Source organism: Poromitra crassiceps, assembly GCF_964638095.1.
Source record: "Poromitra crassiceps genome assembly, chromosome: 14".
Classification (NCBI taxonomy): Eukaryota; Metazoa; Chordata; class Actinopteri; order Beryciformes; family Melamphaidae; genus Poromitra; species Poromitra crassiceps.
Genome location: NC_139633.1, coordinates 13,878,870 through 13,903,022, shown reverse-complemented (window position 1 = coordinate 13,903,022; position 24,153 = coordinate 13,878,870). Strand labels below are relative to the sequence as shown.

General features: G+C 44.9%; 1 protein-coding gene across 1 annotated transcript in view; it reads right to left on the bottom strand.

Annotated features, from left to right (window-relative positions):
* smyd3 (SET and MYND domain containing 3) overlaps positions 1-24,153 on the bottom strand; it is a gene marked incomplete at its 5' end in the record, with an annotated part of 92,487 nt that overhangs the window by 57,556 nt on the left and 10,778 nt on the right. Inside the window, 4 exons of the mRNA XM_083651222.1 lie at positions 12,723-12,877; positions 13,002-13,059; positions 13,171-13,278; positions 14,319-14,382. Coding sequence (XP_083507348.1) covers positions 12,723-12,877; positions 13,002-13,059; positions 13,171-13,278; positions 14,319-14,382 — 385 coding nt within the window. The remainder of the gene's footprint in view (positions 1-12,722; positions 12,878-13,001; positions 13,060-13,170; positions 13,279-14,318; positions 14,383-24,153) is intronic.

Sequence of the window (24,153 nt, the reverse complement as noted above, 5' to 3'; positions counted from 1 at the left end):
GTGTCTAAAGGTGCCTTTAGCTTGCTGAGCCAGTGTCTCAAGGTTGCAAGGGGAAATCTAGGTGCTTACAAACTGTTTTGGCGAGCATGCGTCCTGACGAAGTGTCCTTGCGCAATTCCCTACCAGCTCTCTTTGCTTTTCTGAAAATCTCTGTGTACGGGACCCTGCCCGACAGTAAGTATCTTTCTTCTTCTGATGTTTAACTGGCAAGAGTATGCTGGGATGAGGATCAGCACCTCTAAATCAGAGGCCATGGTTCTCAGCAGGAAACCAGTGGATTGTCTTCTCCTCCAGGTAGGGAATGAGTCCTTACCCCAAGTGAAGGAGTTCAAGTATCTCGGGGTCTTGTTCTCGAGTGAGGGGACAATGGAGTCAGCCTACGTTACTGCTAGTTCTTTGATGTCGGTGTGGTGCGTCTTCCATCGTGGCTTTAAGATGTTTTGGCACTATGGGGAGGGCAATGAAAGCGGACAACATCCATCAGGATGCTTCTCACACACACACACACCTTCTCCTGGCACATCGTTCTATTAGCGTTTAGCCAATCAAGATGAGGCTGTCATTCCCCCTGTGAACCTCATCATTACGCTCAGTGATCTGCATACACGCAGTCCCCTTCCTGTCTGTTTAGCTGTCAACTCCCTCGCTGTGTGTTCCTCCCCTCCACCTCCAGAGCACCTACATTAGCATCAAGGCTCCATCTGGTATCAGCACTTGTGCTTGATGTGCTTGATGTGCACTGATACTGACTGAAAACAAAATGTCTTTTATTGTGATTCTGGAGAATCACCAGCCATTTTCCAGCCGGCCAAACTTTATTAACTCATTGAGTGCCAAGGACGAGTATAGTCGTCAATTCGAATAGTAACGTAGAGTGCCAAAGACGACTAAAGTCGTCAATTGCGTTTTCTGACGGTGGGACGTGGATCAAAGCCTCGTGCATCTCCTGTAAAAATATTGTAGCTATTGAAGGTGTATAACCTATTTTACGGACCCATTAGGTGGCGACAGTGCTCTCCAGATTAGAGAAAGTTGAGGAAAAACAGCAGAAAAAGCCCCGTGATGAAAGAGAAACCGATGCCGGAGCCAGAGCGGCACAGATTGCTCTGGCTGCCTGGAGCCAACGTTAGCTGCGAACAGCAGTCAATCCGCTCCCACAAATGAGCCCCTCTGTCTCTGCTGCATAGTTTCTCCACACGATTAGCCGCCAGAAAATAAAACCAAAGCCAAACCATTCTCATGAGAATGGTTTAGCTTTTCAGTGTCGCGCTGGGAGCTGGCGCACAAGGCTGAGCGCTCCGAAAATAGACTGGGTGCAGCGCACTTTGAAACGCGCAGCAGAAAGCCTATAATCGGACGCAGCTTCATCCCAGCTCACAACCGAAACCCCAGAACCGCAGACGAACGCGAGCCCGATCCAGACTCCCCCGACGAGCGGCCGCCATCCGAACGTGGATCCGTAAGGCAGCAGAGCCTGCCATAGCAGGCAGCAGAGACTAGCCTGACACACGCAGCAGCCAGCAGAGCGAGCAGAGCCACCAGAGACACTCCCACGGAGGAGGAGTTTGGAGTTGAGGGGGGTGTGGGTGCTGTTTATTGGAAGGAAATTACTGTTCAGATGTTTCAGGTCAGAAAATATTAGCTTCAGAGTCAGTGAATGTGCTTGAAATGGTTCATTTCACAAAAGGCTGAATATCTCAGCTTCTAATTTGAAACGCCTGTTTTTGCTGAAATCCACCTATCTTCTCCGGCTCATAACTAAAGAACGGAAAATGGTATCAATAAACTTTTTTTTGCTGATGATACAATAGAGTCTCCTCGTTCTTTGTGCGTGTTCGGTGTTTACATAGTAATATCACACAATATTCTGTGGGCCTCGAGAAATCACTGAAAACGCTCTGAAACTCTGGCATGTGTCCGTTCTCCAAAAGTGGCTGGCACTCAATGAGTTAAGGTGCAAACACGTCCACAGACAGAAGAGAAAACATCCACACTGTGAGATCCAGGCAGTTGTATTTATTGCATGCTTTCATTTGCTGTATGTATGACTTATTAAAGACAATGAATGAATGCTGACTGTAGGTTTACAGCTTGAAGCATTTAGCTGATGCTCTCTCACCCAGGTGAGCAGACAGATGGGTGAGGGAGCAGGTAGGGTGTTCAGTGCCGTGAGCTGCTGCAAGGATCCAACCTGTGATTTTCAATTATAACGAGGAGGCCAGGTAGAGGCCAGGGGTTCTCAACCTTTTGTAGGCCCACTTCTGATTGTCACAAAAATTCTGAGGACCACCTTCCCAAATAAATGAGCAAACAAACCAAAACAAAACATAAAGGGGGCTGTATGTGTGTTATGCCACTGTCATCTGCATGGTGATATTCAAACGTGTTCGTACTGTTGTGAGAAAGTTTGAAGAAAGAAGCCTTTGATTATATGCATTCCTGTCTTCCATAATTGCCCCTAAATGCAGTCTGATCTTCATCCAAGTCATAATAAGAAAAGATAAAAACACAATCTGAATCAACAAATAACACAATAAACAATTGTTCTTTTCATGTCTTAAGACATTGTTTAAGCATTCACAGCAGAGGACCCAAAAAAAAGCATGTGAACCTCTAGGATGAGTTCTACAAAATGGAGTAAGTTGAGTCATGTATCCCAACCAAAGTGATGACATTAGATACAGATTATAGAAGTATAAACCCACAATGTTTTGATAGCAACAGTCTGAACTTCACAGCAGAGATCTGTTGTGAAGTGAAACATGCCCTGATAAAAAAAGAGGTTCAGATGTTGATGCTAATGAACCTGAAAACTGCAACAATAGCATCTCCAAAGACCTGGAGGTGGGCCTCCATCGAGCAACAGTCAGGTAGATAAATGGAACAAAATGAATTAATTCAACACTGTTACTACTCCCATGCAGGCCTTTGTGTCCCACAAAGGACACTGCAGGAGTAGTCTTACTTGCCAGACTTCCCTCCCTTCCGGGAGAGAGTCTGGCAGCGCTGATCTCCATTCTGGAATTTAAGATTGACAGATTCCACACGACACACAGCGGCAGAGGCATTTGAGATAGACAGATTCGTCACGGAGGGAGCGGAAAGGAAATCCATATATGGTCGCAGCCGGTCAGTCAGAGTGGGTCGGAGCCAATGGCAGAGCTTGCAGGGAGCGGAAAGGGATGTTCCTCCGCTGGCGACTGAAATGGTCGCCACCAATGGCAGAGCTCATACCAGCAGCCTGTTTCCATGCAGCCAGACTCCTCTCCCAGAAGGGAGGGAAGTCTGGCAAGCCAGACTAGTGCACGAGTGTGGGAGTGTAGCACACTCAGTGTACTGTATACTGTTCAAGGAGGTGACAGAGAACTCATTGGAACTTACTAACTTTGCAGATATCTCTGGCACTTGCTAATGTCTATGTTGAAGAATCCACAGTAAGAAAGGCACCGATCTGGAATGCTGTTCATGGAAGGATAGAACAGAAGAAACCACTTGTCTCAATGAATCACTGCTGCCCATCTAATGTTTTAAAGACCAGCTGGCTGTTCCACAACACGACTCCAACAATGTTCTGCTCACTAATGAGGCCAATGTTGAAATGTTTGGCCAAAAGACACGACAACAACGCTGTACTTTGACAGGGAGCATCATACTTTGGAGTTTGGACCAGACTAGTTTGAGTCTGGACAGATCACAATCACTCAGGGAACAATGAATGCCAGCTGTTTGTGATCTGAAACTGAACTGAAGTTGAGTCACAGTGACACGGCACGACAGTTGAGAAGAAAATTAAAATGATACAACATATTAATACTATACTTATTTTCATTGCAATCAATGCTAATTCAATTGGGGTATTTGAATTATTTAAAAACCACAAAAGTTCACCAAAGTGTTGTAGACTTTAGATGAGAGACCTGGTGGGAATTTTACATAGGCTAGCCTAACTTTGGTGTCATCGCCGTCCATGTCATAGAATGATAAATTAACCAAAAGGTATAACTGGGGCAGAACCTTGGAGAAAGTGCAGATTTGAAGTCGGGTCGTAGGATTATAACACAGTTAAGCCAGACTTTAAGCTAAGCTTGAAAATAAGTCTGATCAGGACCAGGCTAGTCTGGAAGGATGGGTTTCTATGGTAATTTAGCTGCAGCAGCTCTATTAAACATGTGTGGAACGAAATTCCCTGGAAATAAGCCTGGCATCGCTGCAAGCTCGCTTTGTGGAACAGTCCCCAGGACGCCATTTTAGCCAAGCACACAAGATACACAAACACACACACACACACACACACACACACACACACACACACACACACACACACTTTAGGCTTGGTACAGTATGCCACGAGCCATCCATCCCTCCCCACCACCAAAGGACAGTAATTACTGTAAATGTTGGCGGATCGAAAAGGAGGAAAAAAGCGAGGGAGGATAAATGAGAGGAGAGAGAGACTGCGGCTGTCACAGCTGGAGATGAAAGCTACTCATTAAGAAAACCCCACCCCCCCAACTCACTCACACACACACACACACACACACACACACACACACACAGCATATGATTATTTACTTTGGATTATTATTATTTATTTTATCATATCTCTCCGGCAAGACACTGCATTGCATTGAATCTATAATTGCATAATTGTATCCTCTTTTACAAATGATGTACAAGTTCTGTATCTAGACTACGCATATTGACATACATGCAAACACACACAAGCACACACGCGCACACACACACACACACACACACACACCGATCTCTAGCAACAACACATTACTGCTCAAATCACTTTTCAAAATAAAACAATAAAATCGACATTCGTATTCAGAATTATTGCCATTTTTGATTCGCTCTTCCTCACCTCCTCCCATTTCCTGGTTTCCCTATCCAACCCCTTCCGCATTCTCTCTTTTTTCCCCTGCCCCTCTCTCTCTCTTCTCTTCTCTTGCTCTTCATTTCAACACTCTCTCCATCTCGGCTCCTTTACCCCTCTCCTCTTGTCCCCTCCTCTCATTTTCATTCTCTTCCTGTCCCCTTCTCTCCTCCTCTCATATCTCTTCTTCTCTCCTCCTCTCTTCTTCTGCTGTCTCCCATGAGCCCGCACACGGAGCCGAGCTCTAAGTCAATTAAACAAATGGTTTTATTCTGCCTGCCTATTATACTGTCTGTGACAGCATCCATGGTGGACTTAAAGTCATTACACTAAGCTGTGTGTGTGTGTGTGTGTGTGTGTGTGTGTGTGTGTGTGTGTGTGTGTGTGTGTGTGTGTGTGTGTGTGTGTGTGTGTGTGTGTGTGTGTGTGTGTGTGTGTACCCAAAGCCTAAGCTAATTAGGTAAAGGGCCCATGGCACTGCCAGCTACAATGGCCGAGGAGGGAAACGTTAGAGAGATAAGGATGAACATACCAACACATACAGATTATTGTAATGACTTCACACACACACACACACACACACACACACACACACACACACACACACACACACACACACACACACACACACACACACACTTTCTATCCTCTGTGTTTGTCCTTCCTTCCTGTGGAGAACAGTTAGCTGAACTCTTTCCCAAGTAACAATTTTGAAAAGTGATAACTTTCCCATTTGATAGAGTAGGAGCCAGTGTGTCTGCTTCTCATTTAACTGCCCAACAGATGGCCCATAAATATAAAGGAAAGCCATGAGAATAAATTACTCCTACACACACACACACACACTTCTACAACACCCATATGTACACCCAGAGATTACACACACACACACGCACACGCGCACACGCGCACACACACACACACACACACACACACACACACACACACACACACACACACACAATTACGACAATCTCTGCCCTGACAAACTGCAAATAAGTTAAAAAAAAAATATATATATATATATATATATATATATATATATATATATATATATATATATATGAATAGACACACAGAAAATGACACTCTCCCATGTCTGCTTGTGTAATTGAAGCCCAAACAATTTACCGCAGGGGTGTAAATTTATTGGTTCCGTTCTCATACATGGCATCAGGTGTGTGTGTGTGTGTGGGGCTGGTATGTGTGTGTGTGGGTGGGTGGTGTGTGTGTGTGTGTGTGTGTGTGTGTGTGTGTGTGTGTGTGTGTGTGTGTGTGTGTGTGTGTGATAAAGCGTCTCCACACATACATAGGTAATAAACAATATACAACATAGTTGTCCATAGGGAGTCTCCTTCCTTCCAGCATGCTTAAATCAGGCATGCGTGCGTGTGTATGTTTCCCAAGAGCCCCATTATACAGCCTCATACACACAAGCATAAATACAGCTACTTCCCTCTCTCTCTCTTTCTCGGCTCCGTCCCTCCATCTTCCCCTTCTCCATCCATTTGTCCCTTCCCCATTCTCACTTCTCCTCCTTTCTCACTTTTCCTCCTTTCTTCGCTTCCATTTCTTCTTTTCCTGTTTTCCACGCACGCTCTCTCTCCATCACTCTGTCACTCTGCCAGCTGGCCTTCATCCATTTTCTCTCCTCCTCACTCTCCTTCCCTCCCTTCTTCTGCCTTTCCTACCTTCCCCTCGTCCATCTCTGCACCTGTCTGCTCCTCCCAGAATAGTGTTCCGTCACTGTCACTGTCCACCCCCGCATAACATTAGATCATCACATGAGCCGTTTACTTGACTGAATGTTGAGTTTGCAGTTGATTTTAATGCGATTCTCATTGTGATTTGTCTTTTGTAGATTGTCGTATCTTGTTAATCTGCAACTTCTGTGTTTAACGTTTGACTACATCTAACTATAATCCAAGCCATATGTCACTGGTGTTACACATAGACATAAATAATATGGACGTTATCTATCCCATTCAATTTCGTTTTCCTGGCGGAGTTCAAACGGTGGGTGTCACCATCTTGATTCTTCATCAGCAGAGTGGGAGGGAATGAGTCGAGTCCTTCTGCACCTCATGTGAGATGGGAGTTTCGCAGAGCTGCAGCTCCGCCTGCTATTGGTCTGTGATCGGCAAGCTGCACAATCACTGGACAGACGATCTGTCAATCACCCCCTTTTCTATCATCTATTTTACTCCAAACGGGCGAGTTATATAAAAAATGACCCCCCTACAGTTGTTATGAAAAGGTGAAATGAGCTATATCGACCAAAACCGTGTTTCGCCCCTAACTAGAAAGATGTTTAATCCTGTTACAAAGTCGGGCATTTTAATATGCGGGGAATGCCTACTGCCCCCGATGCCTAGTGGCCATTCGAGGAACTACAGCTTTTCAATTCACTTCCGAATCCACAGAGGGAAGGGAGTGGGCTTGCCCACTGGTTTTACAATTGCATTCAATTATTATTCTTTTTTTTCTTCTTTTCAGATTTTTCTCCCCAATTGTACTTGGCCAATTCCCCCTGCTGTGCCGGTCGTGGTCTCACCCCCTCTGCCGATCTGGGGAGAGCAGTAGCACATGCTTCCTCCGATACATGTTCAGTCACCAGCCGCTTCTTTTCACCTGACAGTGAGGAGTTTCACTGGCAGGACGTCGCGCGTGGAAGGATCACGCTATTTCCCCCCAGATCCCAATGCCCCCGAACCGGCGCCCCGACCGACCAGAGCAGAGGAGGCTCTGTTGCAGCGACCAGGACACATCCAGACACAGCCAATTGTGTCTGTAGGAATGAACATCTGACCAAGCCAGAAGTACCGCTACCGGGAATTGAACTTGGGTCTCCGCGGTGATACGAGAGTGCTTTTACCTCGACACTACCCAGATGCCCCAGTTCTTCTCTTTTCTCTCCGTCGCTCATCATCTGCTCATCATCTCATTCCTGGGTTCCTGCCTCCTCCTTTCCTATTTAATAAAGTCTTGTTAAGGGGAGACAGTGTGCGGGAGTCTACTCAATCTACTACCATTCACAGACGCTAAAAAACTAAATTGAGGAAGTTGTTATTGTGCAGACTCATTGAACTTTATCTAGTCCAGTCCATCAGCAAACCAAACTGCTTTGAACTCTCGGCAATTAAATGATCCCTCCCCAAATGGTTGAGATATGATTGTGGTCAGATGTTACCAGCAGCCTTCAGCTTCAGAGGAAGTGGCCACTTCATTTACCCACTTTCTCTACACAATTGGAGTAAATGAGAGTTGGGTTAACTTGGAGAATCGGGAGAGACCATAGAACATTTCACTCAGACCAAAACTAAAAAAAACATTGAAAAAATATTTTCTTTAAATCCGCAGTTTTTTATGTTTTGGTCAGAGCAGGGGCGGACTGGGATCATAATTCAGGCCGGGCATTAGATACCAAGCAGGCCAGGCCGATACGGGCTGATGCGCTCGCCGGCAAAAAATGTGGGCCGTTTGAAGCCCAATTTGGGCCGTTTGGAGCCCAATTTGGGTCGTTTGAAGCCAGATTTAGTGAATATAATGCTAACGCGATGATACATGTTACCTATTTGTTCATTAATAGAAACATCAACATTGCCTAGATAACTGCAAGTATAATATGAAGAAGTAAAACCAAAAACATGCCTCTGTACAAACGTTTCACAGCAAACTTTATTTAAGGAGTGATCAGATCGTGCATACTGCGTTATTCTCCACAGGCTTAAGAACTACACGTCATAACAATAACAATAATAATAAACATTGACATATTCTCAGTTTCATTAAACATCTTCCTGTTTAAGCAAGCCCCTAGACATGTGTTCTGCTCAAGCCCCAACCTTTGTTTCTGAAAAATTAGGCAAACAATGGTTTTAGCCTCTATAGCCTATAGCCAAGAAGCTGACTGAAGCTCACTGAAATTTACTTTGTGTGCAGTGTGGATGAAATTTTAGCGATCCTCAGTCAGCTTGTACATACAGGAGCGTGACCCCAGTGACCTTTGCTTCGTTTTTGACCAACTTCCCAGAGCTACTATGAGGAACAGGATGGATTGTGCTGAGAAAGAACTCTACCAATCAACATCATCTTTGGTAAGTAGCAAATAAGGCTAGACTTTAAAAAATGTGGACTATCCCTTTAAAATTCTAAAGCTAGTATAGGCCTGGTGAATCACTGTATGCACTGTGAATTTAGATACAAAAACCAATATTTCAAATAAGAGAAGCAAGACGGAGTGAATGAGAAGAGAAGTGACAGGCAGGCAGAGTGAAGCGATGAGGCTGAGAGAGCGAGAACAAGACACACAGGAACAGGTTTAGTGTGTGTGCGCGCGTGCGTGTGTGTCTGTGTCTGTGTGTGTGTGTGTGTGTGTGTGTGTGCACGCGTGCGTGCGTGTGTGTGCGTGTGTGTCTGTGTGTGGGTGTGTGTGCGTGTGTGTGTGTTATGGGGGTAACATGCCGGTCATGCGAGGAGTGTGTTGTGAGAAATGGGTCTCCATGCAGCAAGGGCTGATGCAGCATAACAATAAGACACACACAGACACACACACACACACACACACACACACACACACACACACACACACACACACAAGAAAGTAATTGTACACAACACACACACACACACACTCCAGAGAGAGGAAGTTGCTTGGGGGGGGGGGGGGGGGGCAATAAAACGTGGGGTGGCCAGATCTCATCTGTCACTGCTTATTGCACCACTACCACTGCAGTCTGTCTGACCAATACACACGTGCGCACACACACACACACACACACACACACACACACACACACACCACTGCAGTCTGAAGCAACACACTATGGAGGGAAACTGGTGCAGACATTGAGCATAATATGCTCTTATACACATTACACACACGCACTGCCTCAGAGCTCCTCTAGGGTATATTAAGAGAGCAGTAATGATGCTGTGGTGCATTACTTCATTGCGAGTCCTGCTGCTGTAAGAGTGTGTGTGTGTGTGTGTGTGTGTGTGTGTGTGTGTGTGTGTGTGTGTGTGTGTGTGCATCGCATAAAACACTCCCCTATTGTAAGACTCCAGACCCCCCACACACCCATAAACACACACACACAGCATTACGACCTATTTTGTTGAGCACACGGAGCATTCCAAGTACACAATAATAAACTCCTCATTTGCTATGTACTTCAGCCATTAGAGAGAGAGAGAGAGAGAGAGAGAGAGAATGAGTAGAGGAGGGAGAGAAAGGAGGAAAAAGAGTGAAAGAAGTGCCTGTCCAGAGACGGGTTATGAAGAGAGAGACACAAGAAGAGATGTAGAGAATGGAGAGAGTTACAGAGACAAAGAGGGCAGAGAGATACAAGCAGAATGGAGAGATGGAGAGAGTTACAGAGACAGAGAGAGATACAGGTAGAGGGAGAGCAAATGAGAGAGACACAAAGAGAGAGACGGAAAGTAGAGACTGACATTGGAACAGAAAAGACTGCAGACAGAAAACAATAGAAGTCTATAGACAGTTTTCACAGAATGTGTTGCTAGGGAACAGTTTGGAACCTAGCTGACGTCCTGTCAGTTATTGTACGAGCAAACACTGCAACAGGAAGTAAGCTGGGGGTAATTTAGAATGTTTCTGTTGTCGAGTTGAAAACGTCTATAAGACAGAGAGCAAGAGAATACTGCAGGAAGAGAGAGAGAGAGAGAGAGAGTGCAATCAAAGACTTCCCCACTCCTTGCTGTCCATGTAATCACAGTGCCCCCTATTGGTGCTCTCTAAAATAACATTCTGGTTGTAGGTTAAAAACAGAACCACACATCACTCAGGCTGAAGCTACACCTGGATGATGATCACGATGGCGGTGGCTGTTGTTGTTATTGTTATTGTGGTTGTTGTTGTTGTTGTTAGCTGTCTTTGTACTAATAACTATGTCATGTCTAGATTGACTTTCAGTCCAGAGTGGTATCAACTGAGAGTTGTGTCACTCTCAAGATGTGATGGTGTCCAGCCTACAGAGTCTGCTCAAGCACCCTGTGTGTGTGTGTGTGTGTGTGTGTGTGTGTGTGTGTGTGTGTGTGTGTGTGTGTGTGTGTGTGTGTGTGTGTGTGGGGGGGGGGGGGGGGAGGGGGTCTCTGCTTTGGGGAGAACAATGTGACAGAGAGAGAGACAGAGAGAGAGAGAGAGAGAGAGAGAGAGAACAAAAAGAACCATGAATATGTTTTTTTAATATTGAATGTGAACTTGTAGCCAGAGATACTGAGACAGTGTGTGTCACAGCATCAGTGTGTGAAAGCGTGTGTGTGTGTGTGTGTGTGTGTGTGTGTGTGTTTTCTGTCACATGTTTGTCCCGTCCAATAAACAGGTGATCATCCATGAGATCACCAAACATTATGCACATCCTATACCTTTGGCATTCAGGGGGAGTGGTTTCTGTGTATACATACAGTATAATTCTATAGGAGCTAGCCAGATCATTACACACACACACACACACAGACACACACACACACACACACACACACACACACACACACACTGCCTACATGTAGATGCTGACATCATCGCGTGTTTGGTATCATTTACCTGCACTGTATAGTGTGAAATGGGCCTGTGATACCGAAGAGTGCCTCAGACTACACAGTATGCACGCAGATAGAGGTGTCAAATGGCCACAACGCCCTTCACAAACCAGCACACACTGGAAATACACATACATGCACGCACGCGCGCACACACACACACACACACACACACACACACACACGTGCGTGATTGGCGCATGTTACGTTACATAACCATAACCATCGCACACGCTTTCTGAAAGCCGTTTCCAACCGCAGCTGAATATGGCCAGGAGGTGCAGGGCACGCTGATCAGTCTGTCCATTCCGGTAATGTTACAATGCTGCAAATAGCTTTTATTTATAATTATCAGCTATCAGGTATAGTGTACTCAGTCAGTACACTGCAAAAAATAAGAACAAAAAAAGTACACTGCAAAAACTAAAAACTTACACTGCAAAAAAAGATATATTTATATTTTTTAGACTCCGTTTCGACCAATCGATTGGTCGGAGCTGGGGTCGATTTCTGGTCGACCAGGATAATCTTTGGTTGAGGGCAGCCCTACAACAAATATGGAGAAAGTAAAAGTAGCGGAGCAGAAATATGACGTTGTAATATGTGAATTTAAGTGACTGTTAACAGCGATCATAATGGCAGTATGGGTAGTGTGGAGGTCAAAGCAAGTGCCGACCACCACGGAGACCCGGGTTCAATTCCCGGCCGCGGTACCCCCGGCTTAGTCAGATCTTCCTACAGACACAATTGGCCGTGTCTGCAGGTGGGAATACGAGTCCCGGTCGCTGCACTAGTGCCTCCTCTGGTCGGTCGGACGGGTCACATGGGGGAATGGCGTGATCACACACACACACACACACGTTGAAATCCGAACACCTGACGCCACAGAAATGTCACAGCAGGGAGTCACGCGCGCCAGATGAGGTGAGATCCAGACAAAGACATGGTTGCATTTGCGGTTTAGATTGTCATCATGACAGCATCTGGTGTGTTTTAAGAGAATAAGACCTCAGGTTGTTCCGGGAATTACACACACACACACACTACGATCTAATCACAGATGCTGGGAAGATCTTAGACATATGTTAATGACTATGTGTGTGTGTGTGTGCGTGTGCGTAAATGTGCATCTGTAGGCATGTTTGTAAGTGATTGTGGGTGTGTGTCTCTGTATGTGTGAATGTGCATGTGTGTGTGCCAGGATGTATACTGTATGTGTATCTACTGTATGCGTGACTCTGTGTGCATTTGCGTCTGCGTGTGTGACAATTTAGCTGACCTTTGCGATCAGGCTGAGGGGGTCTCGGCAGGAGGGTGGCATCGCTGATGTCACTTCCTGTGCAAGGTGAGCTTCTTCCTGCTGAAGGTAGAGCTGCAACATGGAGGCCAGCTGGGACAGACCCTGCGTCTTCTGCTCTGACATGGAACTCAGGTCTAGAAGAAAGACAGAATTTTTCGAAATTTGCCCCCCACTGCCCCCCTTTTTAGTCAATTGGCATGAACACACACACATGAACACACACATGAACACACACACACACACGGAGGAGAGACTTACGTGATTCATGCTCCTCTAAAGTGTACAGCTCCTCACTGCTGCTCTGAGATGGAGTTATCTAGAGAGGAAAAGGCAGAGGAGGTAAATCACTGAAGTCATATGAGAGTGCTGTTTTACTGTATATCAGCAAGTATATGAGAGAAAGACAGAGAGACTCCAGATAACATACCAGAGCAAAGATGATCCTGGCAGCCAGACGAACCGAGTCAGTGGGAATTCTGGGTAGGAGGCTCCGCAGACCCTTACACTCTCTCTTATGGCCAGACCAAGCTTGTTTCTGGAGGAGGCAGAGGACATTTCAAAACAAACAAACACACACACAAGCAAAACAGGATTTGCTATAGGCGCTATAGATCCATTTCCACCAAAACAACCCGGTTCAAAAACAGCTTTTTCCCCACTGCCATCAGGTTTCTGAACTCCACTCACCTTTGACTCTTTTCACCATATAACGGTCATCTCTGTGACTGTCTATGTTGAATGTCCTGTATTTACATTGCTATTTGTTGTCTATGTATTGTAATGTCTATGCTGACACAGTTGCTATGTGCTGTAACTGTACCGAAAGCAAATTCTGCCGACTCTGTTGTGCAGTCCTTAATAAATGAATGAATGAATTATAGAGACACCGCGGAGCGCGTCATCATTCAGAAACCACGCCCAAAACAGGGGAAAACAAAAACTCCCCCCCAATCCTGGCGTTCTCCTATGTCACGTGTTGTATACTAAGATCATATATGTATATATGATCTTTGTATGAAGATGAACACTCCAACTTACTTCCTTGACAGCTAGATCCACATTTTTCTTCACGCCAATTCTCAATGGCTTCCTTGTTTTGCTCGGGAGTACAAACAAACTTTTTTACATTTGTTGTCTGAGCAGCCCACCACACAACAGCTTTTAGCTATGTTTAATTCAAGGAAAATGCCGCTGGTGTATGGAAGTGAATGGAGCTCTTTCCCCCATGATGGGCGTGGCCTATTTCATACAGTGTCTCTAGTGTTATGAATTCCCCCCCTTTAGATGTCCCTTTAAATGACTTTTTCTTTGCACTTTATGATTTGAGATATGATTACTCCCTATGATGGCTATCAAAATTAATCTTCAGAAGTGGAATACAAAATGTATGTGGAAACAAAGAAGAAAAAGCAGCACGTCGAGATGATATATTCATATACACACACACACACACACACACACACACACACACACACACACACACACACACACACACACACACACACACACACACACACACACACACACACACACACACACACACACACACACACACACACACACAGCATACTGTACCTGGCAGGTGATATCACAGTAGCGGGCCATCTTACACTGGGAACACCTCAACAAGGACTCGTGTCTGGAGACAAAGAGAGAGAGATTCATTAACTCTGCACAATATGTCAACTAAGCTTCTACAAAGAGAGATCTGGCACTCACAGCATGCAAGAAAAGAACGCAGCGGAAAATGACTGAAAATAAGGCTGGCTCAACCTCACCAGCAGGAGTCACTGTTAACAATCAGACTAAAACTACAGGCAAAGGGTCAAAAACATGAGGAAGAGGACAACTAATTGGGGAGTCATGTGACCAGCACTTCAGATGTGAGTTCTGCTCATCCTGTAGTTGACTAAACATAATGCATTGTTCTCCAGGTTGCTTTGTTTTACTGTCATTGTCTCGACTTTTCACTCTGTCACACCTTGTCCATTCCTTCAACTGTTGCTATTTGCCATACATTAGGATGATTGTGTCTCATGTGTGTGTATATGTTGTCTAGCTAGACTGCCATCTCCACGCCAAAACACAATATCACATACACTAGCTGGGTTTCCATCCAAATGTATCGCAACTTTTAATCAAATTTTCAGAAAGTTGCGCGAAAATAATGCGCGTTTCCATCCACTGCTATTTTGCGAATTATAGAGCTGTTAATCACCTCGTGTTTGAGGCTGTCTGAGCTGTCTGTCTGTCTGACCTGATATACAGCTCTGTTAAACACATCTAACGTTATTAATTTAAAGTTTCTTGATGATCTACAAGTAGACAAAGGTACCATAACGCCATTTCTGGATTACCAGGTGCGACTCGGCAAGCATAACGTTATAATCCACAGAGCAGATAGTAAGTGAATACAATTTCATTCAAGTCTAGAAGTGAGTCGCCTTAAAGTTAATATCCCAGTCTTCTTCTGTTTACCACGGCGGGTATTGTGCTGCGTATTAACCATGAATTACCGTGTGTAGCCCTATTGTGTGGAGGTTACACACGGCACGTCATGTTTTGCAGTGATCAAGGCAAACTGTGTTGTTTTTGAATGGAGAGACAACGGAATATCGCTTCATCTGTTTCCACCGCACGTTTTGCATTTTCCTTTTATCAATACACCCGACTTTTCCGCCTCCCTCAAGCGTGAAAACTTTTTTGCGATATTTGGAGGCTTTTGCGAATTAGCGTATCCACTCCGTTTTTTTTATGCGCAAATTGAAATTTTGCATAAAAACAGGTGGATGGAAACCCGACTACTGTGACACTGTCCAAGGCAGTTAAGATCACAGCACTTACGTGTGTGTGTGTGTGTGTGTGTGTGTGTGTGTGAGAGAGTGTGTGTGTGTGTGTGTGTGTGTGTGTGAGAGAGTGTGTGTGTGTGTGTGTGTGTGTGTGCGTCAGTGTCCTTTCAATTCTGCTTGTCATCTTGATAACAAGGCAGACCACAGCAGCGCCCGTCTGCTTCACACAGCCAATTACAGCCACACAACAATATACACACACACACACACACACACACACATGATCTGAGTCACAGGATCTTTGTCAGGGGTTGTGTGTGTGTGTGTGTGTGTGTGTGTGTGTGTGTGTGTGTGTGTGTGTGTGTGTGTGTGTGTGTGTGTGTGTGTGTGTGTGTGTGCGCGTGTGTGTGTGTGTGTGTGTGTGTGTGTGTGCGTGTGCGTGTGCCTGTGTCCACATACACACCTCAAAGGGCAGCATGTAACTACAACATGTATTGTGGCAGTAGTAGGCTGCAGTAGGCAGCAGTATTAGTTTGAAGTCTATATGACCTGTGGATGCAGTTTGAATCATCTCACCTCTGTGACTGAGGATTGATTGTGGGAACATCTGTCATTGTGCAGCTGAATACTCTTTTTTTGTTTTCGCTTAAACTCAATGTTTTATGGTCACTCACGATTCTCTGGAAGACGTGTTGGCTTGGTTCGAGCGTTAAAACTTGTTATATTTGGATTCATTGAAATGTCTATGGAGAAAATGGATGCGGAACTTACTTCCGGGGTAAATTACGTCACGAAAAGTTCACGTGCCTGTTGAGCTCTATTGTTAAGGTTGGTTCCTCGGCAGGATGGGTCCTTCCATGGTCCTTCCTAGTCAGCAATGAAGGACTCTTGACTGCCCTCTGTAGGAAGAAGACGCATCCTGCCGAGGCAAGGGAACCGTAACACTGAGAAACGGCTAGATAGAGAGAGACAGAAGGCTCTTTCACACACAGATCGCGGCAAAAAAGCAGTTTAGGAGTCCCGCAAAGCCCGCAGCCTCGCCACAGAAATTGCTTTCACACAGAGCCAAGCAGCACGGCCACATTCCCGTGCTGCAGTGTACTTTCAGGTGAAATCCCCTGCTCCCGGATTGAAAGGCGAGCACCACTCGCATGGTGGGCGGACTCGCCTTAATATCAAAACGCATGCATCTGCTCCTCAGACCAACTCGCCACAGACAGTTATAGCCCTCTGAAGCTTATTATTATATCCGTTAATTTTACCTACTAATGTCAACATCGTTTGAGCATAAAGCCTAACCGCACGGAGCATTCCTCCTGGCGTCCCTGCAGTCATGATTGTATAGGCTACTTTTTTTACTTTCACTCGTGCACTTTCTTGCTACATGAGGTGATTTCCCCTGTAATTTTTTTATGAATGAGCTGACCATTCGCACCATTTCCGGCTTGCTGCTACGACGCTTTCAAATGGAGGCGGGTTGCCAGGTAACCCGGCGCTGTTACTACCTACCGTGGCGGGACAAAAGGCCTAAAACAATTATCCACCAACGCGCGTTCACGACTTTCACATCGGAGGCGCGAATCCTATTTTCCGTGCATTTTTCGGCTTTCAAGGCCGGTGTGAAAGAGCCTAGAGAGAGAGAAGGGGGGAAAGGGAGGGAGAGAGAGGGAATGAGAGTTTAATTTGCTAATGAAATATGACCATGGATGGCATCAGGAACATTTATACACAATGAGGTCATGTAGAACACGTTATGATGGATGTAAATGCATTAACCCAGGGCTTATCGTGGTCAATATGGAACACTTAGGAGATTAGATTGGACATAGTTGGGAACGTTGTAGCTTGTCTGTAGATGGCATTATGATAGACAGCCTTGAAGGCAAAAACAAGCATACATGAACAGAAACACAACCACTGACTAACGCCTCACACACACACACACACACACACACACACACACACACACACACACTAGGGATATCACGATACTAGAATTTCTACTTCGATACAGATACCCAGGAAAACATCGATACTCGATACCATTTTCGATACAATGGGAAGGGGGGGGGGGGGGGGGTGACGACACATCAAGAGGCATAAAAATAAAGTTAGACAGATGGACGGACAGACGCACACTTCTCCATAATCTAGGCCTGATCAAACTTTTCATTTAGACAGCAGATTAGCCCTGCTCGCCATCAGCCTATCAGAACACGTTTAGCTTGTTGAAGCAACAGATACTCAATGATAGGGAGGGAAAAATCAGTGATTTTTCATTAAAAGAAAGCACTGATGGTATCAAAACTGTTGCAAATGAGTATTGTATCCATTTCAAATTTTTAGTATTGATACTTTCGATACTATCGATACCTGTTGCAAATGAGTATTGTATCCGATTCAAATTTTCAGTATTGATTAGCGATGCACCGATCCACTTTTTTCACTTCCGATCTGATTCCGATACCTGAATTTGGATATCTGCCGATACCGATATTATGCCGATACCAATATTTTTCTTGAATATACAGTATAGGCAAAGATTTGGCCAATTAAAGATGTTTTTTAAAATATACCTTGCAAAAAGCAGACAAAATTAAGAAAATATACAAGGCAAAGAAGGATACTATTATACATGGGCAAATTACAGCCCGCACTGGAATTGCAACCAAAAAAAATACGATTCCGATCCGATCCGTGAATTAGTGCCAATATCGGCACCGGATACCGATATTGGATCAGATCGGCCCCATCCCTAGTATTGATACTTTTCGATACTTTTGACAACCCTAACACAAACACACACACACACACACACACACACACACACACACACAAACTCTCTCTCTGTCTCTCCTTCTCCATAACGCCTCTCTCTCTCAGACACAAACACACACTCTAGTTCTGACAGAAAGCACTGTTGCCTGTCAACATTAGAGACAGGAGTTAAGTGTTTCCTATGACCATCTATCAGTGTCTGTGACTCTTTGGCTGGAAGCTTCTGTGGGCTTGGAGAGGTTTACAAAACACTCATTAACATCTCTTCTGCTCTGTTCGCTCCTCCCTCCACTTTCTCTCAATCATAGGCTTTGGTGATTATATCCAACATTTTATTATCACGATATAGTCCCACCCAAATACCGTGATACACAATATAATCGTTGGGAAAGGGGGTCTTCTTGTCATTGTAATTTTTCAAATTTTGCGATATTCGGCATGTCGCGGACTGTTAGGTGTGAGTAGGCAGTATCCCTTTAGCTCAGATATGACCATGTTTACTTAGATGTATTTCTGGCTGTCTGATCGTTGAATGATGCATGTTGCCTGTTTGAGGGACGTACATACTGATATATGTGACTAGTAGTAAATACCCCGGCCTAGACACACGTTTATTAACACATTGAGTGCCACAGCGCTTCAGTAAAATTGTCTGGAGCCTGTGCCAGATTCACTTCCATTCAGTTGAAAACAGCTATAGAATTTTTTCTATTAGGGCTATATGAACAGGGTTGGACTCTAATGAAACATTGGACAGTGGACACTCCTACTTCTTTCAAAGAAGAAATTTTGTTTCTAGACAGTTCCATTATGAAATGACAGCCTCTGAAACAAGCGCACTTTCAAGGGTTTTCTGCTGTCTTTTTTTACTTTTCAAGATAAAGTCACTTTTATGAATACTCTAATTTCAAGCGCATTCACTGACTCTGGCTGGTGTTTTCTGATGTAGTGACATGGTGTGGTTCTGTGCAGCCTGCGTGCGCCCTCCCCCCCCCCCCCCCTCTCCCCCCCGGAGCTGCGGGCTCCTCCCCACACGCACATAGTCTGTCTTCGCAGCCTCAGTTTTTGCCCCGGGCGGATTTCAGTGCAACAAGGAAATGGCAGGCGGGACTGAGGGAGAAGGTTTAGCCGTTCGGCTTCGGGTGCTGCCTTTCTGGTGGGTGGTCATGTGGAGAGGCTGTGTGCAGGCGGATAGACAGCGGCGGAGGAGCTCAGTTGTGGGCTCGGATCGCAGTCAACTGTCGGCTGCGGACAGAGCAATCTGTGTGGCTCTGGCTGCAGCATGCGTCGGTGTCTCTCTGATCACGGCTTTCTCCGTTTTCTCCTGCACAAAGTAAAGGATCTGAGGTGGGTGGCGCAGCTCCCGTATAGAGTTTTAAGGTGGCGCCGTGTGATCCCTTGAAGGGATTCATGCTCACTGGCTAGGTACGACCTTAAACAGCAGAATTATGGAATAATATGAATTATGATTTTAGGACGTCCACAGACGTCCTTGGCACTCCTCGTTACTTTTTTTTAGGACGTCCAGAGACGTCCTTGGCACTCAATGTGTTAAGGAGACGGAAACCATTCGGTGACAGGCAAATGATATTATCGAAAAATGAGCCAAGCCTACACTCCATTTCTTTCCTGTCCTCCTTCCTCATCTCTTCTCCTCTGACCTCCTCATGATGCAACTCTTTTCTGCTTCTCAGGTTTGCTCCTCTCGTCCAGCCCTCCCCCTCATTTCGTCCCTGCCTTACAAGCATGAGGAGAATAGCAATGTTTTCATGAGCCTGGCTCGCTGGCTGAGACTGTCACCTTTCTCTGTCAGGAAAAGAGGAAATATGATATTTACCAGTTTCACCCATTCTGTGTACATGGGCAGAAGCGTGTGTGTGTGTGTGTGTGTGTGTGTGTGTGTGTGTGTGTGTGTGTGTGCGTGTGTGTGTGTGTGTGTCTCAGTCAGAACTAAGGAAAACATGGCTGTGTCTGTCTGCAGCAACCTTTGCAGCCTGGAAGCCAATGGTAAATTGATATACATGTTAGAGACACCCTGCGACCCGGGTTCATGGAAACATTGCTATTCGTGTCATGTTGAGATCCAGCAGAAACATGGCCGCCACCCACAGTTTAAGATACCCAGGCCTGGCCCTGCAGTACATGAGACAAAGTCATAACAATAGATAGATAGGAGCAGCCAAACCTAAACACAGGCAGGTTCTGCCAAGCCTCAGCATATGAAGTGGGAACATAACTCAGACTCTAGGAGTCAATGAAAGATGGCAGTCGCTGCTGCTGGATTACACTGTAAAAAAAAAAAAAAAGTATATATAATGGTCGGATAGTGGGAGGTGGGCGACCTCCCACTATCCAATCAGAGAAATGTTTACATTTTCTGGGAAATGGAAGGTCAGATCATGATGCCTGTAAAGGACTACATGCATTTTTTCACCCCAAATCCACGGTTGCGGAGATACATACGTTCGCCCTGCATGCAGGACTACAGGAGAGAGATAGAGGACAGCAGGGGGTTAAGAGTTCCAAGTTACTATACAGTAGAGCTATTTAACACTTAACACAAAAACATCACTGAATGCAGCTTTAACCCACTTTTGAGAGTTGTGTTCCAGACGTAGATATCATGATCATCTATGCGAGACTAGTGTGTGTGTGTGTGTGTGTGTGTGTGTGTGTGTGTGTGTGTGTGTGACCTGCTTCAGCAATGGTGTAAGTTACGAAGGCCAATTTAGAGCAACTGAGGAAGGCTACAATTTTCACTCAATCAACCGAAGACATCATCACTGATAACATCATCACTGATGACATCATCACTGATGACATCCTATCCATTATCCGTTCCTGACACTGAATTAATGAATGACTCACCCCAAAGAGCCTCTTGACCACATGCTTGCTGTGCACATGATAAAAATAATAATAATAATTTCATAGTGAGATTATATTCACATGCAACATATCAGCATCTACTTCAGCCATTAATCTATTGTGTAAATTTGAAAAATATAAATTTGTGTAATGTCGTTTTCTAAACAAATCTTAATTTTGTTTTTATAATGCATTTGCACTGAAGGGGATTTGTTTAACTAATATTTGTGAACTTTCATTTTCATTTTTTTAAACAGTTATTCTTCATATTGTGCTTAAATGTATTAATTAAAAGCGTTATTGATAATTAAGTAGCCTATGCCTCCTCATGTTCATTCAGGGATACTATGAGTGCGTTTACATGCAGACAATAAACAGTTTATTAGCGGATTTCTGGAGTTACCTGATTATTCAAATGGTCATGTAAACAGCATAAACCGATAAGCTTTATCCGTTTATGGCCGTTATCAGGTTATGAATAAACCGATAAACATACCTAGGTTTTTGGCCAATAACCTGTCTTTTGAGTGCATGTATACAGTGTATCAGGTTTCTTGTGGGTTTATACATCTGCCCATGCACTGCGCATGTACAAGTTGCATGTAAAAAGTTGAATTACCGCCGCCTTCTGGAGAGAAATCCGACTAATTGACTGAATCATGTAAACCCGGGTTTTTCCTATTGTCGGATTATTAAAGTGCATGTAAACGCAGAAATCAGATTATTGCCATAAACTGATTACTCACAGTTATCAGTTTATTGGTGTGCATGTAAACGCACTCTATGATGACAGTGGTTTGGGGCCCCCACTCTAAGATGTTGCATAGGGCCCCAAAAGGCCCAGAAGCGGCCTTGGCCGCTGCACTCCCTCTCTCTCACCCTGTATGTGACAGGCTGACAGTCAGGCAGACGAGGCAGGGATGCAAAGCATTCCTCAGCACATGTCAAGTTTTTGAAGGATGTCCTGGTCGAGGTGTATGTTGTAGGCTTGTTGTAGGCTACATGCTTTGCAGTATAGCGTTAGTTTTCCGTCCCGTTCAAAGACGCATTTCACCTCGATGACTTGACAATTTCCTCGTCCTTTGTTTCTGTGCGGGGCTGCGGGCGGACGCGGTTCTTCGTTCTTGTTCTTTGAATTATCATCTTGCAGCTCGATTTGTGATGTGGATGCTGACGCAAAGTTAGCGACAGCGTTATTAGTCGGGGCTTGGAACCATGCAGCCAGACTTCATCTGCTTTTGATATCTTCACGGTGCGTCTTGCAGCCGCTGTGATTGTGTGCGAGCAGCCACCTGTCCGAGTCAGTACTCGTTAAACACACCGCACGTGTCGTGCAGCATGCATCATGTAGGTTCCGACTGGTAATTAGTAACATCGTTCCAATTGTAACAGCAATAAAACGTCACATATATGTCACTCACAACAAGTATTAAAGTAAAACATATTTATTTGGTGTATATTTTGCTGTTTGCTGCTGTACATATTTTCTTGCATGTTAAAACGTGGTTGCCCCTGGGGCAACCAAAGGCCAAGAAATGGTTGCCCTTTTTTTTTGGTTGCCCGGAGCAACCGGGCAGCCGTTAATGTCGAGCCCTGATCATCTCCCTCTCTCTCTGTGTTTCTATCATCTCCCTTTCTCACTTTGTCTTTTTCTTGCTCTCTCGCTTTCTTCCCCTCATCTCCCCCCCCCCTCCTCTGTCAGAGATGATCTCACTGTGTGAAGTGATGGCAGCTCCATGGTTGGACTGTGGGCACAGTAGGAAAACTCATGAATAACATTAGACGGCTTTCATTAGAACATGCAGACAGGCTGAATTAGAGTCTCTCTCTCTCTTCCTCTCATTTCCTCCACCCTTCTCCTTCCCTTCCTCTCAAAGTCATTCTCTCTCTCTCTCTCTCTCTCTCTCTCCCCTAACATCTCTTGTTAGTCTCTCATTCATCTCTGCATTGTGCAAAATGTCAACTACATATCAGTCATTCTCAATTGCAGAAAAGTCGTCTTTTTAGAGATCAAAGGTTTGGTGCAGGACGTATTGCTCTGACAGAAGTGGGAGGAAAGAGGGGAGGGAGGGAATTAATGAGTGTATGAGCATGAGAAACGCAAAGGAAAGGCAAGTGGACAGATGGGACTAAATTGTCAGAAGACAGTAGTAGTAGTAGTCATAGTAGTAGTCATCATAGTAGTAGTAGTAGTATAGGAGTAGTAGTAATCATAGTAGTAGTAGGAGGAGTAGTAGGAGGAGTAGTAGTAGGAGCAGTAGTCATCATAGTAGTAGGAGTAGTAGTAGTTGGAGTAGTAGGAGTAGTAGTCATCATAGTAGTAGGAGGAGGAGTAGTAGTAGTAGGAGGAGGAGTAGTAGTAGGAGTAGTAGTAGTAGGAGTAGTTGGAGTAGTAGTCATCATAGTAGTAGCAGTAGTAGTAGGAGTAGTAGGAGGAGGAGTAGTAGTAGGAGTAGTAGTAGTAGTAGGAGTAGTAGCAATGAAGAAGCGTGGTTTGTTCACTGAACAATGGTGGTTTTCTGCATTGATATGCAAGAGGATAGAGAGTGTGTGTGCGTGTGTGTGGGGGGGGTGTAAATTTTGTTAACTCTACGCTATCAGACACCTAATTAGGCCTACCTCAGCATGTCTCTGTTGGTGTATGTGTGTGTTGCATCGTAATTAATTTCCCCCGTGAGCCTTGGCTGTTGTGCTGTAGCCGTGTGAGAGAGAGAGAGAGTGAGAGAGAGAGAGAGAGAGAGAGAGAGAGAAAGAGAAAGAGAAAGAGAAAGAGAGAGTAATAATTAGTGAGGTCTCCTTCTCCAGGCTGTACGGTCATGCCTGAGTGAATTTGCTCATTTCCAGGCTGGCTGACCAACACAGCATGGTACGACTCACTCCCACATGACAGCTAATGACGTGTGAGTATACAAGTATGACGTGAAGTAGGATACTTCAGGGCTGCAACGAACAATTATTTTCATCATCGATTAATC